The following is a 17365-nucleotide window of genomic DNA, read 5'->3' as shown; positions in this document are numbered from 1 at the left end:
AGCAGACTGAAAGAGCGGCCGCCCAAGCGAGCTCTCTTAATACGAGGGACAGCCGCCAAAAGCAAAGATTCAGACCGCAGAGAGCGGCCCGGCTGGTAAAAGACCAATCTCTTTTGGAGATGCTTTGCTCCCACTGCGTGGAGTGCCTTATAGGCCAATATCATGGCCTTAAAAGCGATCCGTTTACGGATCGGTAACCAGTGCAAAGTCCGCATTAGCCCGGAGGCGCTGGCGCGTCTGTTCAGACCAAAAATGGCCCTGGCCGCCGCGTTCTGCGCAACTTGAAGCCGCTGCAGCAGGTACTCTGGTAGGCCCAGGTAAAGAATGTTGGCGTAATCCAACCTGGAGCCTATCAGGGCCTGCACTGTCAGCCTCCTATGCTCCTCTGACAAAAGAGGCAGGAACCTCCGCAGCATTTTTAGAAGACCGAAGCAGGTGCCGGTCACCCCAAAGATCTGGGCTTTCATCGACAGTCCCCTGTCCATCTTAACCCCCAAGTTCTTAGCCATAGGGGAAGAGCCGGACGGAGGGAACATATCGATGGGCCACCAGGCCTGCCAGCTAGGCTCCGTATCGCACCCGAAGAAGAGTACCTCGGACTTATCGGAATTGCACTTGAGGCTGTTCAGTTGGAACCATGAGAACACCGCCCCAAGGCAATTCCGGATACTCTCCCCGTCAAAGTCAGCCCCTCTCTCCCAAGAGAAGAGGAGCTGGGTGTCGTCGGCATACGACACGATCCGGACACCGAAAGACTCCGCGACCGCCACCAAGGGGGTCATAAAGATGTTAAAGAGGGTCGGGCTCAAAATAGAGCCCTGAGGGACCCCGACTCCCAATGGCGGCATCACAGCGGTGTCAGGCGGCGTCCAGATCGTTTGCCGGCGGCCGGCAAGAAAAGATTAAAACCATTTGAGCACCGTCCCCCGCAGGCCAATCTCAGAGTCTTGCGAGGAGGCCATCATGGGGGACGGTGTCAAAAGCCGCCGACAAGTCCAACAACACCAGCATGACTTTACCCCCGGTATCCAACACTCCTTTGATGGTTTCAGAAACCTCAAGGAGCGCGGTTTCGGTGCTACGATTTGTACGGACATTGCAAAAACAACAAGTGATGGACTGAATGTGGATCAATGTCACACACTCCCCCAGTCAAAAGATCTGGGCCCAAATCCATCGTTTTTTTGCACTCCACACCACCCTGGGTTAGACAATGGCGATATGCAAATCAGCTCTGACCCTGTTGCCCCATGGGAACAGTCCAGTCCGAACTACAAAAGCCATGTCCTTCCCAGAACGGAATCAAGCATCCGAGGACCGGACCGGTTTCGAGGTAACACCTCTCTTCAGCCCGGCTAGCTTGACTCCAAGTGGTGTGGAGTGCCTGGGACCCACGTCTGGGCATCCCCAGCGCACATAGGGCGGCAATTGCAAAAACAACAAGTGATGGACTGAATGTGGATCAATGTCACACACTCCCCCAGTCAAAAGATCTGGGCCCAAATCCATCGTTTTTTTGCACTCCACACCACCCTGGGTTAGACAATGGCGATATGCAAATCAGCTCTGACCCTGATGAGAGGTGTTACCTCGAAACCGGGCCGGTCCTCGGATGCTTGATTCCGTTCTGGGAAGGACATGGCTTTTGTAGTTCGGACTGGACTGTTCCCATGGGGCACAGGGTCAGCGCTGATTTGCATATCGCCATTGTCTAACCCAGGGTGGTGTGGAGTGGAAAAACGATGGATTTGGGCCCAGATCTTTGGACTGGGGTGAATGTGTGACATTGATCCACATTCTGTCCATCATTGTTGTGTTTGCAGGTACCGCTCTAAGTGTACTGGGGATGCTCAGACGTGAGTCCCAGGCACTCCACACCACTGGAATCAAGCTAGCCGGGCTGATGAGAGGTGTTACCTCGAAACCGGGCCGGTCCTCGGATGCTTGTTTCCGTTCTGGGAAGGACATGGCTTTTGTAGTTCGGACTGGACTGTTCCCATGGGGCACAGGGTCAGCGCTGATTTGCATATCGCCATTGTCTAACCCAGGGTGGTGTGGAGTGGAAAAACGATGGATTTGGGCCCAGATCTTTGGACTGGGGTGAATGTGTGCCATTGATCCACATTCTGTCCATCATTGTTGTGTTTGCAGGTACCGCTCTAAGTGTACTGGGGATGCTCAGACGTGAGTCCCAGGCACTCCACACCACTGGAATCAAGCTAGCCGGGCTGATGAGAGGTGTTACCTCGAAACCGGGCCGGTCCTCGGATGCTTGTTTCCGTTCTGGGAAGGACATGGCTTTTGTAGTTCGGACTGGACTGTTCCCATGGGGCACAGGGTCAGCGCTGATTTGCATATCGCCATTGTCTAACCCAGGGTGGTGTGGAGTGGAAAAACGATGGATTTGGGCCCAGATCTTTGGACTGGGGTGAATGTGTGACATTGATCCACATTCTGTCCATCATTGTTGTGTTTGCAGGTACGATTTGTACGGAAGCCAGACTGGGAGTCGTGCAGGATCTCATGAGACTCCAGGAAATTGGAGAGCACCGACTGAACGTGCTTCTCCAAGATTTTAACAAGGGCCGGCAACAGCGAAATCGGTCTATGATTGGCTGGGACCTTCGGGTCAAGCCCCGGTTTTTTTAGCAGCGGGATAACCATTGCCTGCTTCCACGCTGGCGGAACCACTCCCTGACTCAACGAAAGATTGAGAAGAGGGTTCGCCAGTGGGTTAACCACCTCCGCCAGCTTGGCCAAAAGCTTAGCTGGGCAGGGGTCAAGTGGAGACCCAGATTTTAAATTGCCCATAAGCGCTAGGGAGGCAGAGGCCGGCAAAGATGGAAACTCGGCCAAGATGGCACCCTGCCGGACGGGAGGGGACAGGCCAGCCTCGGAAGTAGGCGATATTTCCTCAGGTGCTCCCGATGGAAAAGAGTCCTGTATAAGTTTTATCTTGCCCGTAAAAAAACAGGCAAGATCCGCCGCCCAGGACTCTAAGGGCGCCTCGTCCGACTTGAAGGTCCGAGGAGAAATGAATTCTCTAACAATAGTAAAGATCTCCTTACTAGAGTTAGAGGCTGCTTCAATTCTACCCGCGAGATAGGTTTTCTTTGCGAGGCGGATATCCCGATGGTAGGCATTCACCACAGCCTTATAGGCAGACCTGTCCACGCTGTCATAGTGTGCCCGCCAGGCCCTTTCGGCTACCTTGCACTGCTGCCGCGTAGCCCACAGTGCAGCAGTAAACCAAGGGGCCGAGGCCCGCTTTGATGTTAAGCGGGGAGGCAGCACCGGGGCCAGGTCATTAAGCCTATCCACAAGCCACTCCTGCAGGGACTCCAAGTCCCTGCATTCCCTAGGGAACCTTCCCCTGGTTGCCTGGAGGCGAAGCTTTGGCATTTTGCATTCTGGTGTGTTGCAAATAGTCTATAGTCGGTGTTCCCCACCTTCTGAATAGCCGTAGCATTTCCTGTGCATTGATCTCCCACTCGTGGGACTCCGATGTTTGTCTGCTGAGCCAGTCTGCCTCCACATGGTCTTTCCCTGGTAGGTGTATGGCTAGCAGGTCTATCTTTAGTGGGATGGCCCATCTCCATATCTCCTGCGCTAGGTTAGATAGCAGCGGAGATTGCGTTCCTCCATGCTTGTTGATGTAGAACATAGTCATCGTGTTGTCCGTCTGGATCAACACTCTCTGGCTGTACAATTTTGTCTGGAAGGCTTTCAGGGTGAGGAACACGGTCTTCAGTTCCAGGTAGTTGATGTGTTTGACCGCATCCACTGGAGTCCACAGACCCCTCACCCTGAGCTTGCTCAGGTGTGCTCCCCATCCCTTCTGGGATGCGTCTGTGGTGATGGTCACCGTTGAGGTCGGTGGTGTTAGAGGCTTTCCCTTTAAGTTCTCCATGTTCCACCACGACATCTCTTCCTGCACTGCGTGCGTTACAACCACTATATCTTCCCAACTCCCTGTAGCTTGTGACCATTGTTTTTGCAGCCATTCTTGGAATGGTCTCATTTTGTACCAAATGTATGCAGGGGGCCATCATGCCCATGACCTTCTCCAGTAGGGATAAGGGGTTGTGGTCCTGAAGGTTCACCAGGTGGAAATTAAGGTTGCCAAGGAGGATATAGTCCATTGACACCAAAGTGTGGTGAGCAATGAAGTTTGTTATGGCTTCACTGAAGGGAGGCAGGGGCTGGGGGTATGAAGGAGGGTGCCCGGAGGGTGGCATTAGGATTGGTCTGGATCTTGAAGTGGAGATGCTCCATGTTGGGTGAATGGTCATCGGAGCTGGTTGTGAGGAGTAGGGTGAACATGTACCATTCCTCCATGTAAGTTGACGCAGTCCTTGTGGATGATTTGAAGCCATATGGGATGGCGATTGCGATATCCAGGGCACAGCTGGACTTCATCCAAGTTTCTGTGAAGGAGACATCGGAGGAGATTGCGTCGAGCAGGTGGCAGATATCCACGGCGTGTCTTCTGAGGGAACGAGTTGAGTAGGATGCATCTGAGGTCTTCTGGTCCAGTTCTTGAGGGTTGTGAGGTCGGTGAGTCTGGTGTGTGAAGGTCGACAAAGATGCGGTTGCAAGAGCGGCATGTGAACGGGCTTTAGGTGTTCTTTCCGCGACCAGAGGTGGCAGGTAAGGGTAACATCTGGTGTTAAGGGCCTGGAGGTTGCTGTCGTCGCAGTGGTGGTAGGTCCAAGGACCAGGGCCTGTGGCACTGGGTGCATTTCAGGCAGGGATGAGCTTGCCTTTGGTGCGAAAGCAGCACAGCTGCCGCCATTAAGTATTGACAGCTGGGAATCGGCGCTGGAAGGGGCGGCAACGAGCAATGGCAGAGACACGGCAGGCAAAACGCACAAAAGTGAAAAGTACAGAAATGCAGAAAGTGACCATAGAGCAGAAAAACTAAAGATGAAAGGAGGAACAAAGAAATAAGAGAAGAAATGGCAGAAAGAGACACAGCAGAGTAGCAGCATTGCAGAGATACTCCCCACTGAACACCAGGGAGGAGGAGGAGGAGGAGGAGGAGGTGGGTGCCTGCTGGTGGGGGAGGGCCCCGAGCTCACAGACCTGCAAGGGTCATGGGCAGCGGAGGTGTGCAGAAAGGGAAGCAGTTCACGGTTTAGTACATTGTGGGTTTCCAGACAAAAAAGAATCAGTGATAGTACTAGGCTTTAATTTACTGGTCAAACTAAACAGTTAAGCAAGTTAAGGAGCATTAGAGCAGGATCTCAAAGGAAGCAGGTTAATTATTAGAGAATAATAAGATACAATGACAGTAAGGGAACAACATTACCCGTTTGCTAGTTCGGAGCACTGCAAAATTAAATGTGCGGGATCATGTACAATAAATCTGGTGAACAGGAACGAAAATTCTATCAAAAGATTCTCCTGCTTTAAAAATACAACATACAGTTGTAAGGTGTTCTCTTGCATAAAAGCAATGATCTAGACAACCCACCCTCGCTTCCCCATTCAGTGCCCGTGCAAGTAAGTGCACCTGCATTCGAGGGTAACATCAGGAAGTAACGAACACAGAATTAACCCCGAATGCCAAGTGATCACAGAGGTAGTTTATCCTGTTACTTACATTGGCCCACATCTGCAGTGTAGAGGGGTCGATCTTGTAGAGTTGGTTGAAGTTACAGTACACCACAGCATCTTCTGGCAGACCATACTGTGAACGAGTAGTGACTATTATCGTGCGGGGTACTTCCTCACCAGTCGCAGCCTTATTGTTGATCTGGAAAAATAAGGATGAATAAGTATTTATTTCAACTGAGTTATCGCAGTAAGGAATTCATCCTTTAGGTATATTTTGGCAGCCTAGTGTAGGAAAGAGCCCCTTTTTGGATGGTTGCACTCCAGTTTTTGGATGATGTTTGATGCTCCTTGACCAAGTGTGCCCTAGGTTCCTGCTAATCAGTGTAAGAAACTTGCTCTACATATACTGCACCAAAGTGAGGTACAGTGTGTATAAAGTCCAAGGGTCTCCAGAGGTAGGCAGAGGTTAAAGTTAGATAGACCTTTACTCTCTACTTGTGGTAGAGTGGTGGAGCAGTAAGGCAGTATCGGAGGACAGTGTTAAGCATTTGATGAACACACTCAGTCAGCAAATGAATTTACACACACGAGAACTGAACTCTAGGCCAATTGTTTTTATATAAAAATAAACTGTTTACTTTTAGAGCCAAGCAAGCCTGGTACAGGTAAGCATTAAATACTTTTCAGTAACAAGTTACTGGATATAGAACAGTTTGAAAATGCAACAGGAATTGTACAGGCGAGCAGTAGTATGCAACACTTACAAATACAGTACATAAATTGAAGGTAAGTTACTGTTACGCTACTTTTTCTCAGTGCTGGATGCCTAGATTCCAAAAACCAAAACGAGCACCACTATTGCCAATTATTTGTGTTGGGGTCTAGGATGACCACTCGACCTACTGAACTAAACAGTAACTCTCAGGACACCTTTTTTGTCCAGAATCAATCAAATGATTTTAATCAAATTATTTTGTTGACATATTAGAAAAGTTCACATTAAATTGGAAAAAACATATTTCACTCCACGTAAAACTTACAATAACAATTCTCTCATTCTCAATCTCTCATTCACTCACACACACTATCCTACACAAAAGAAACTTTACATCAGTTAATACAGGGTCATTATTTACAATTCAATAAACAAAACAGCATCGGAAATAATTTTTTCAATGTTAAGCAACAGTTAAATTTTTGCACAACAATCCTAATGCTGAAGGAGGTCTAGATTCAGCACTGGTACATGCCCTGCAAACAGGTGAGAAAAAACATTTTGGTTATTTGTACCATTTTTAAAGAATATCTTTAGTTTTCGAAACTCCACACTTAGTCGTTTTTTGGAGGGAAAATTGCCAATTTTATCCTATGGAGGAAAAACAGGTTATTGGTTTGCAGGTAAGTAAACAACTATGGGAGTTAAGGCTCTGGGGTTGGACTCGGGGGTCTCCCAGGGTCAGGGTTGCACTGGAATTGCACCCTCAGCGGCACCAGGGCAGCCGGGTACAGAGTGTTGAGGCTCAATGTTATCCTATGGGGGATAGGGGGTCTTTGGTTGGTGGCTGCTGGCAACCAGGCCACTAGGCGGTGGGAGCAAAGCTCCTAGGGTTTAGCTCAGGGCAAGTTGGGGACCAAAGTAGGACCAAAGAGGCACCCTCGGCGGCACTAGGACAACTGGGCGCTGTTTTGAGGTCGGGTGCCCTGTTTCCAATAGAGACCCTGCGGGACAAAAACAGCAGGCTCTGGGACGTGGGGCGTCTGGTGCAAGGGTGACTTGGGGCGTCGATTTTCTTACCCACTCTGGTCGCCAATAGGGGGGTCCTCTGGATTGAGGCTGCAGGCGTCTGGAGGCTTGAGGCAGGTCAGGGGTCGCCGGATCTCGGGTCAGGATAGCGAGGGGGATCTCCTCGTGGTTTTTCCACTCTAGCTCGGGCCAGGTTGGGCAGAGCAGAGTGGGCTGGATTCGCAGTTTCTAGCTGGCACCAGAAGCTGCAATTTAAACATGTCGATGTTCAAGGGAGAAACCGTCCTTAAAGTGAAGGCAGGCAGGTCCTCCGGGGTTTTTGAGGTTGCTGGCCGCTTGACATGCCGGGGTTTCGCAGGAGCAGGTTTGAGGGAAGACAGGCCGGTAGGGCTGGGGCGAAGTCAGTGAACGTGGTCCTCTCGTTGGCTCCGCACGGCTTCTCGTCCTTCTCTTGTTTCCTTGCGGTTGCTGGATCTGAGGAAGGAAGGTTCAGGGTTCCCCTAAATACTAAATTTTGGGCCGTTACAGGTAGGTAAGGGGCAGGGACCAATGGGTCCCTTTCCTGGGGTGAGTACACTACCTATTCTGCCAATCTCCAGTGGGAGAGGGGCAGGAGCCTGCCCCTGGTTGGCTGGGTCCCCCCCATCCTCAAGATGGCGGGGACTTGAGGTTGTGCTTCACCTCGCCTCCCCCACCTCAGAGGTGGAGTTGGCAGAGGTGGGCACACCTCTCTTCCTCACTTTTTTTTCTGCCGGTTCTCAGGCTCAAAGTGGGGAGTAGAACCAGTGGGGACCAGTTTCTGAAAGCAGCAAGGGTCTGGAGTGGCTCACAAAGGCGGTATGCCTTTGAAGCTTCTCCTTCGTGAACACTGCCCATCCTGGGGGAGGAGGCTTGGCACCTCGGCCCAGGATGTGCATTGTTTCAGGCACCCCGAGAGCGGCAAGCTCTCGACCCAGGGGACCAGCCCACTCTGCACCAGCCGAGCCCCGGCCGGGCCAACCCGAACAAAGACCACGAGGACGTCGCCCCGGAAGTCCAGTGCGCAAAGACCCTCCTCGACGAACCAGCCGACGCCTGCAGACTCAGAACCAGGGGGCACCCCAACCTCTAGATTTAAAAACGGTCTTTCCGCAGTAGCCCAATGGATGACAGACAATTGTCTACAGCTTAATGCTGGGAAGACAGAAGTGCTACTCCTTGGTAAAAACACCTGCCATTGGAATGAGCACTGGTGGCCGTCTTCGCTGGGAACCACTCCACCACCCAAATCTATAGTCAAAAATCTAGGAGTATGGATGGATGCCTCACTTACCTACCAGATCCATACCAAAAAAGTTGCTGGCACCTGTGTCGGCCTGCTGAGGAGTCTCAGCCACATACTTGGTTTTTTTGATGCTAAGGTCCGTCAGCTTATCATCCAAGCAACTATCCTCTCGCGTTTGGACTACGCCAATGTACTCCTCCTAGGGGCCAATAAAGGAGAGATAGCATGCCTACAACGCGTGCAGAACTCTGCGGCCAGAGCCACAATTCGCAAGCTACACTGGCTACCTGTTGACTCCAGAATTAAATTCAAAACCCTCATCTTGGTCTTTAAAACTCTCAACTTAGGCAGTCCAACATTACTCCGACCTCTTCTCACTCCCTACGCTCCTCCACGCAACCTGCGATCCTCCAACCAGCATCTTCTGTGCGTTCCTCGCATAAAACTCTGCCGCTCCTTTAGGGTTCTGGGAGCCAAACTATGGAACGATCTACCACAAAATATCCGCTCCATAGAAAGTCTACCTGCCTTCCGTAAAGCCATTAAAACGCACCTATTCCCCTCCCCTTAAACTCTCCTCCCCTCCTTCACCTCTCAGGCCTGGGCCTGTGGTTCTATAGCGCCGGGACGCCTTCTTGCTGGGGCAGCTGTTTTGCGCTTTACCAAAACAATAGAATAGAATAGAATAACATTGAGCGCCAGACGGCTCAAAAGCACCCTGCACCCAGCCGCCCGAGTGCCGCTGACTGTGACCTTTTTTTTTTCTTTTTCTTGCAGAGTTTTATATAGCGCGAACTAGACCCGAACCGAATCAGGTATCAGAGCGCTTTACATATTTTTCCAGTTACGTTACATTTTTACATTTTCCAGTTACTTTCATTTTAGGCACGGGAGATTAAGTGATTTGCCCAGAATCACAGGAGGTTTTGGCTTCGTTACCGAGACTCGAACCCAGATCCGAGGTCGAGCGCCCTAGCCGTTAGGCCAACTCCTCTCCCCTATCCCCAACTCCTTTGCCCTATCCTACTTCCCCCCCCCCCCCCCTTGCCCTGAGCAAGTGACCAGGAGCCCAGCTCTCAAAGCCGCCTGGCCTGCTAGCCAGCAGCCACCAACCGAAGGCCCCCCTTTCCCTCATTGGATAACATTGGGCCTACCTACCTCTGCACCCGGCCGCCCCTGTGCCGCTGGGACTGAACTAACTGTACTCACCTGACCCTGGGGGACCCCTGAGTCTATGCCCAGAACCCTAACTTCACCAACTCACCTGGAAACCGGTAATTCACTTACCTAACATTAAAAAACATTGTCAGAATTACCTCGAAAAGTTTCTAAGTGTGAACTTTTAAAACCGCTTTATATTCAGGAAAATTCACTAAAGTAACTAATATGTTTTTGCTAATCTGATTTCAGCTTAGACCCCAGGACTGAATCTAGGATCTAGTCCTGGGACTACCAAAGTAATCCACTGTACTTTCCTGTGAAAAACCCATTGAGCTCAATGCTAGAGTGTGTTTCAGAACGGTGTTGCTTATTAGCTATCCTGTAATTGTGTACACAAACTTATTGCTCCTCTGCAAAGTATTTACATGAGTACTCGTAACTTGAAAAGTATATTTTTATAGCTGTTGGTTCTAAAAATAAAACCACTATATCGGAGGATATAACAACAATTGGCCTGGAGTTCAGTTCTTGAGTGTGTGAAACCTTTTGCTGACTGAGTGTGTGCAACAAATGCTTTACACTGTCCTCTGGTACTGCCTTACTGCTCGACCAAGCTACCACTTTGGAGTGTAAGGTCAGTTCTGACTTTGGCCTCTGTTATACCTTTGGGGTTTGTGGACTCTATACACACTGTACTGCCTTATTGTCCAGTATATATAGAGCCACTTTCTCACACCTCTTCACTACTTGGGAAGTAAAGAAACTCTTCCAGTATCTCCTCTGTGTAAGGCACTATTGCAGCTAAGTGCACTCTTAGTGATGTGTAGCTTAGTTTATTTTTTAGTAGATGTGTCTAGTACCTCAGTACTGTTGATTCCTTGGTAATCCTGCTCTGTAGTTTCTCTTTAATGCACCATTCTGAGAATCTTTTCCACTTTGCTACGTAGCACTTCTCGTGGTAGGCCTCCTAGCCTCTCTTAGCGCTGCCATTGTGCTAGCTGGTAGTTTGAGATGTTCTAACTCAAAGTCTTCAGGAGCCTCCTACACACCGGCAAAACTACACATATTGGGCCTTAGGGAGACAGACGCCTGCCAGAGGTGCAGTGCGCCGGGCGCATACTTCTTACATGTATCATGGTCATGTCCACAACAGCAGACGTACTGGGGCGAAGTCACTGCCACACTAACTGATATGCTAATCGGAACAGACCCCTAACACCCCCTTGGTATGCATTTTAGGAGTCAAGAACGTCAAACATGCTAGGCGCAGGAAATTCCTAGCGGTAGCACTACTACTTGCAAAAAGACGCATAGCAATAAGGTGGGGAAGCAAAAGATCACCCAGGCTTAAAGACTGGATCGCGGATATAACCTATGTGAGAAAGTGCCATCTTTCTTGCATTGGTATGCCCCCACTTTTTTCTGAACTGCTGATGTGCTTTGACTGAGTGTGCCCTGGGTTCCTGCCAACCAGGTACCCAGGGCCTGTGTTCCTTCCCTAAAACTGTGTTGAAACTAAAACCCAATTGGCATCTCTGGCCACCTTTCAGCCCCTAGTAAATGGTACCCAGGGTATGGTGACCAGAGAAGGCCCTCAGGGGCCCTGTACCCTGGCACCCACACACTGCCTTTGCAGGCTGAGTGTCTAAGTACAGGACTAAACAAAGTCGACATGGCACACATCCCTGTGTGCCATGTGCACAGAACCCACTGCCCTGGCATACTTCAGTCACCCCTCTAGCTGGGTGCACTATGCCAGAGATAAGCGGAGGAAGATAAGCGTTGATTGTTGAATATATGTTGAAGCACCTTCTGTCCTACTTGTGCTTCTTTGTTCATTTGTATTTCCACGCAGTAGTGCTTAGTGAACGTGTGCACCGAGGCCCATGTTGCCGCCAGGCATATGTCTTGAATGGGTGCGTTAGCCAGGAAGGCTACCGTTGCTCCTTTTTTTATAGTAGAGTGGGCCTGTGCCCCCTCTGCTAGTTCTTGGTCTGCTTGTTAGCGCCAGAGCTGTATAGTTAGTGCGATCAATCGCGCAATGGTTCCCTTTGTTACTGGTCTACCCAGAAAACTGCTTGCGAAGGACACAAGGACACAAAGAACTGCTTAGTCTTTCTGTGCTCCTTCGTTCTTTCTATGTAGTGCATTACTGCTCTTCTAGCGTCCAGAGTGTGCAGTGCTCTCTCCGCGCTTGTGGATGGTTTCTGAAAGAAGCTCAGTATTTGCACCGACTGGTTGATGTGGAACCTTGACACCACCTTTGGCTCTAAGTGTGGGTCAGTTCTCATCACCACCCTGTCATTGTGAATCTGGATGTAGGGTTCTTGTAGCGTTAGCGCCTGTAGTACGCTTACCCTGCGCAACGATGTGATTGCCACTAAGAAGGCTGTTTTCATTGTTAGCATTTGTAGTGATTCCTTATGAATTGGTTCAAAGGCGCTTTCATGAGTTCTGTTCGGACTAAATTAAGGTTCCATGCCGGTGGCGGCATCCTCTTTGGTGATGCGATCCTCTTTGCCCCTTCCAAGAATCTCTTTACTATCTGCGATGTAAAGAAACTCTTCCCGGTTTCTCCTCTTGTGTAGGCCACTATAGCTGCCAGGTGTACTCTCAGCGAGGATGAACTTAGCTTTGCTTTCAGCAGGTGCGTCAGATATCCTAGCACCGTTGACTCCCTTGTCATCTTCTTGTGTAGCTTCTTTTTGCTGCACCATTGTGTGAACCTCTTCCATTTTGCCACATAGCACCTTCGTGTGCTAGGTCTCCTTGCTTCTCGCAGTACCCGCAGGGTGCTCTCAGGTAACCTTAGGTGCGCAAACTCTGTCTTCAGGAGCCATGCTACTAGGCTGAGGCTTTCTGGCTCTGGGTGCAGTACCTCACCGTTTTGCATGGAGAGCAAGTCTTTACTTATGCCGAATTTGTGAGGAGCGCCTTGTGCCATTTCCATTATCTGTGAGTACTAGGTCTGCCTGGCCCACTGTGGTGCTACCAGGATCAGGGTCATGTTGCTGGTTCTGCACTTGTAGAGTACTCTGTATCAGTGGTATCGGGGGAAAAGCATAAGCAGATATTTTGACAAGCTTATCCATAGGGCATTCCCCGGGGATCCTTCCCCTGGTTGCCTGGATGCGAAGCTGTCATTTTGCATTCAGGCGTGTTGCAAATAGGTCTATAGTCGGTGTTCCCCACCTTCTGAATAGCGTCTCCTGTGAATTGAGCTCCCACTCTTGGGATGCTGATATCGGTCTGCTGAGCCAGTCTGCCTCCACATGGTCCTTCCCTGGTAGGTGAATGGCTAGCTGGTCTATTTTTAGTGGGATGGCCCATCTCCATATCTCCTGTGCTAGGTTAGATACCGGAGCGGATTGTGTTCCTCCCTGTTAGTTGATGTAGAACAGCGTTGTGTTGTCCGTTTGTATCAAAACTCTCTGGCTGTACAGTTTTGTCTGAAAGGCTTTCAGGGCGAGGAACACGGTCTTTAGTCCCAGGTAGTTGATGTGTTTCACCGCATCCACTGGAGTCCACAGACCCCTCTCCCTGAGCTTGTTCATGTGTGCTCCCCATCCCTTCTGGGATGCGTCTGTGGTGATGGTCACTGTTGGGGTCGGTGGTGCTAGAGGCTTCGCTTCTGTTATGTTCTTCTTGTTCCACCACGACATCTCCTGCACTGCGTGCGTTACAACCACTAGATCTTCCCATCTTCCTTTAGCTTGTGACCATTGTTCCTACAGCCATTCTTGGAATGGTCTCATGTGGAGGCGCACATTTGGTACCAAATGTATGCAGGAGGTCATCATGCCCATGACCTTGCTCGCTGTCCTCACTGTCGCAGCTCGCCCCTTCTGGTAGAGGACCGTCTCTTTCAGCAGTGCCCGTGTCCTTTTGTCGCTGGGAAACACCTTGCTCTGTATGGAGTTGATCTGTGCTCCTAGGAAGGTTTTTACTTGCTCTGGTTCCATAGAGGATTTTCCCCAGTGAATGGAGAACCACAGGTCCACCAGCGTACTTGTCACGCGCTCTGCGTGCTCCTTGCATGTCCTGTGCGAACTTGCCTTTATTAGCCAGTCGTCCAGGTAAGGGTATACATGGATCCCCTCCCTCCTTAGGTGCACTGCCACTGCTGTGAGGCACTTGGTGAAGACCCTTGGTGCGGATTTTAGTCCGAATGCTAGGGCTGTGAATTGATAGTGATCTTTTTTGATGGTAAACCTCAGTAGTTGTTTGTGCTGCCTGTTGATTGGGATGTGCAGGTAGGCATCTTTGAGGTCTATGGTGGCCATGAAGTCTCCGCCCCTTATTTGAGGAATGACCTCTCGTAGGGACGTCATCTTGAACCTTTGTGTTTTTACGAACTTGTTCAGGAACCTTAGGTCTAGGATGGGTCTCAATGTTTCGTCCACCTTTGGCACGACGAAGTATGTTGAGTACACTCCTTTGTTCCTTTCTCGGTATGGTACTGGCTCGATGGCCTCCTTTTTTAGGAGGTCCTCCGCTTCCTTTTGAAGTAGCTCTAGCTCCTTTCCTGACTGCACCCTCTTTTTCGGCTTCCAGTTTGGTGGAGTCCTCTCCAGTTCTATGCAGTATCCGTACTGTATGATGTTCAGTACCCATTTGTCTGTGGTTATCTTCTTCCACTGGAAGGAATTACTAAGCCTGCCTCCTACAGGTGTTACATGTTCGCAGATGTTTGGTCAGTGTAACCCTGTGTTGCTCTTTTTGTGCTCCACCCGGGGAGGATTTGCGCGTGTGGGCACTTGTTTCATAACGGTCACTTAGAGGTGGGCTGTTGGCCCCCTCTCGTTTTGTCCACGTCCGTTTCCTCTCCCGCGAAAGGACTGGCCCCTCTGTTGGTGCCATGTTCGTTTCTGGTTCCCTTGCTGTGTTTGGGTGTCGCCATGTTGTGGCTGCTGGAATATCTGGTGCGACGTTCCTGGCTGGTTAACCCCCCTCCCACCTTCCGGTCTTCGTGACGGGGTACCCCTCTTTGTTCCTCTGAATTGTAAGGTCCCCATGGACCTTGCAGTTTCGTTGTCTTTCTTCAGCTGGGTGAGCTTTTCATCCACCGGCACCCCAAACAATGTCTCTCCATTGAACGGGGTGCTTAGAATGTTGTGTTGTACCTCTGGTTTGAACCCAGAGATCCTGAGCCAAGCCTGCCTTCTCTCTGTGACTCCCAACATCATCAGCCTGCTGGACATGTCTGCTCCGTCCAAGGCTGTTTTGAGGCAAGCATTTGCCACATTTCTCCCCTCTTGCACATAGTGTGAAGCTCTTTGCTGGTACTCTTCTGGGAGGTGCTTAATCCGCTGTCCGATCTCGTCCATAATTTGGTACTGCTGCCCGTTTAGCAGGGCATTCGAGTTTCCATGTGCCAGTGCATTGCAGCATTTCTTTCTATCTTTCTCCCAGTTAGGTCCTGTGAGAAGTTGGCCTGATATATGATGTTCACTAGTTCTAGTGACCACCTTGTATCAGTCCAAACAACCCTTATGGTGATTGGTTGTAAGTCAACCTTCTAGACCAGCTATCCTAAGGGTAGCATGGACAAAGCAGTCTTAGGCTAAACTCTTTTGGCATGTGAAGCCAACTGTTTTACCACAATATAACCCCTTGAATACCAGATGAAAGGACACCACACAGGTTGTTATGAAAATAAACAGATATTTATTAACTAACATACACCTCTGAACTCTTTATGAGATCAGAGGGCTAAGCACATGACAATACTAAGAAGGAAATACGAGTTAGTACAATATTTACACATGTGCATTAGGGGCACGACAAACCATATACTAAGAACAATGGAATGCGAGGAAAGAAAGTACTGTAAGGAGATCCAGAGGCTGGATGATCGCTGGGACTACGCTACGAACTAGGTAAGTACGGAGCAGGATGCCCACGGGACTCACGTGCAGAGTGGAAACTCTCACGCGGGATGCGTACCAACGTCTATGGATACTACAGTTTACAAAGTTACGGATTCCGGACGAACCCGGCTGGATGGAGGGAAAACAACAGTGGACCTGGACACTAGGATAGTGAACACTGACTTCAGCACCTAGAAGTTTTAGTTACCTAACCCACAGGCTGCGGGTGCATAGGGCTGAAGTGGTGTCGGGTCTGCTGCGTTGATCCCGGTGATGCCTGAAACAAAGAGTTGCTGGCAGGCAGCCAGATGGAGGAGTCCGGTAATTCCAAGGATGGAACTAGGAAGGAGAAGTCCTGAAAGGGAAGGGGACAGAGTCTCGGTCACTAGCCAGTGACGGTGCTGGAACCAGGAGGGAACCAGGGGCTGTCGCCGCGTTCAGGTGGAGGAAGGGTCGCTTCTCTCTGTAGCTGCGCGGACCAGGAGCTGCTCTTCACAACCAGGCTGGAGGCACGAGCTGTCCCACGTAGTCTGCTGCTGATGGCGGTGTTGGATCGTCGATCTGGTCAATAGGCCTTGGCAAGTGCAAGCCACGCGGTGGAACAAAGATGGCGTCTGGTGTGGACCAGGAGGGTCCGGGGTGCTTCTCTTTCACAAGGGAGCAAGGGCCAGTCTGGGGGACCAGACTAGCAGTGTTGAAATCTTCGGGTCGTCGTCTCAGAGGTCACTAGCCAGCCGGCAAGTGACCAGACAACAGGAAAAGCAGCAACCAGGCAAAAGGGCCCCACGCAGATCTCGTGGAGGCTGGGGGCTGATCTTTGATGCAGGTGCTGTGTCGATGTGGGGCTTCTCAGACCCCAGTGCACTCACTCGAGGGTCCCTCGGTGGTCGTGCTGGAAGCGCTGTGCAGGTTTCTTCAAGATGGCCGTCTCCACGTTGCTCGTCGCACCCACGGGTCCCAGCTATGCTGTGGATGTGGGTAGAGGTCAGAGGGGTCTGGAGGTCCGGGTCTCTTTGAGCTGGGTCGTCGGATTCCGGGAAGGAAGGACTTGCAGCAAACCGCACAGGAGCTTGATGGTGCCTGAGAAGCAGGATGGTCACTCCCTGACCATAGGGGAGATTCTTCAGTCTTCTGATGTTCAGGAGGTCGAAGGTCAAGAGTTTCTTCGTGGAAGTTGACAAGATTAATCTAACTGGGAATGGGACCAGCTACTACCTTTATTCTCCTAAAGGGGGCTGCACTACGACTAGGTCCCTCCCCTGGGTGGGACCAGGAAGGGGGGTGGCTACACCCCCTATCCTTTGTCCGGTTTCCCGCCAGAGCTGGGGCTGGAGTGCCCCAGCAACTGGTTGGAACCGGTGTATGCACAGGGCACCTTGTGTGCCCCAGGCATGTCTCATTCCTTTCAGCCTGGGCCTACCTAATACACAAAATCCTGTCTGGGGTGGTGCTAGCACCTCCCAAGGCAGGAAACCCTTTGTCCAAGCCTCCCTCGCTGGAAGGACTCCCAGCAGCAGGAGGTCAGACTTGTGTCTGTGGTGGCAGCATCCATTTTGAGATGCCAAGGCTCGAGTTAACTTTAACCGAGGTTCACAGTTCCATACATGTCGTGTCCCTCTAGAAGGGTGGAATGCTACCCCCGTCGCCAGAATTGGCGAGGGGGTAGTATTCCAATTCGTATGACACCTTACTCGACAGGTTTTGATAATGCTATGCCAAAGTTAGCATTTAACCGCGAGGTTGATAATGCACTTAAGAGTATATGGT

At 50.6% G+C, this 17365-nt stretch overlaps 1 protein-coding gene across 5 annotated transcripts in view; it reads right to left on the bottom strand.

Annotated features, from left to right (window-relative positions):
• The window catches only part of OGT (O-linked N-acetylglucosamine (GlcNAc) transferase), a 399845-nt gene that overhangs the window by 138150 nt on the left and 244330 nt on the right, over nucleotides 1-17365 (bottom strand). For all 5 annotated transcript variants that reach the window (XM_078640248.1, XM_078640247.1, XM_078640246.1 and 2 more), the window contains one exon: nucleotides 5606-5758. In XM_078640248.1, coding sequence (XP_078496374.1) covers nucleotides 5606-5758 — 153 coding nt within the window. The remainder of the gene's footprint in view (nucleotides 1-5605; nucleotides 5759-17365) is intronic.

This window comes from Lissotriton helveticus, chromosome 4_2 (assembly GCF_964261635.1).
Source record: "Lissotriton helveticus chromosome 4_2, aLisHel1.1, whole genome shotgun sequence".
NCBI classification, from domain to species: domain Eukaryota; kingdom Metazoa; phylum Chordata; class Amphibia; order Caudata; family Salamandridae; genus Lissotriton; species Lissotriton helveticus.
This window is presented reverse-complemented; position numbering and strand designations above follow the sequence as displayed.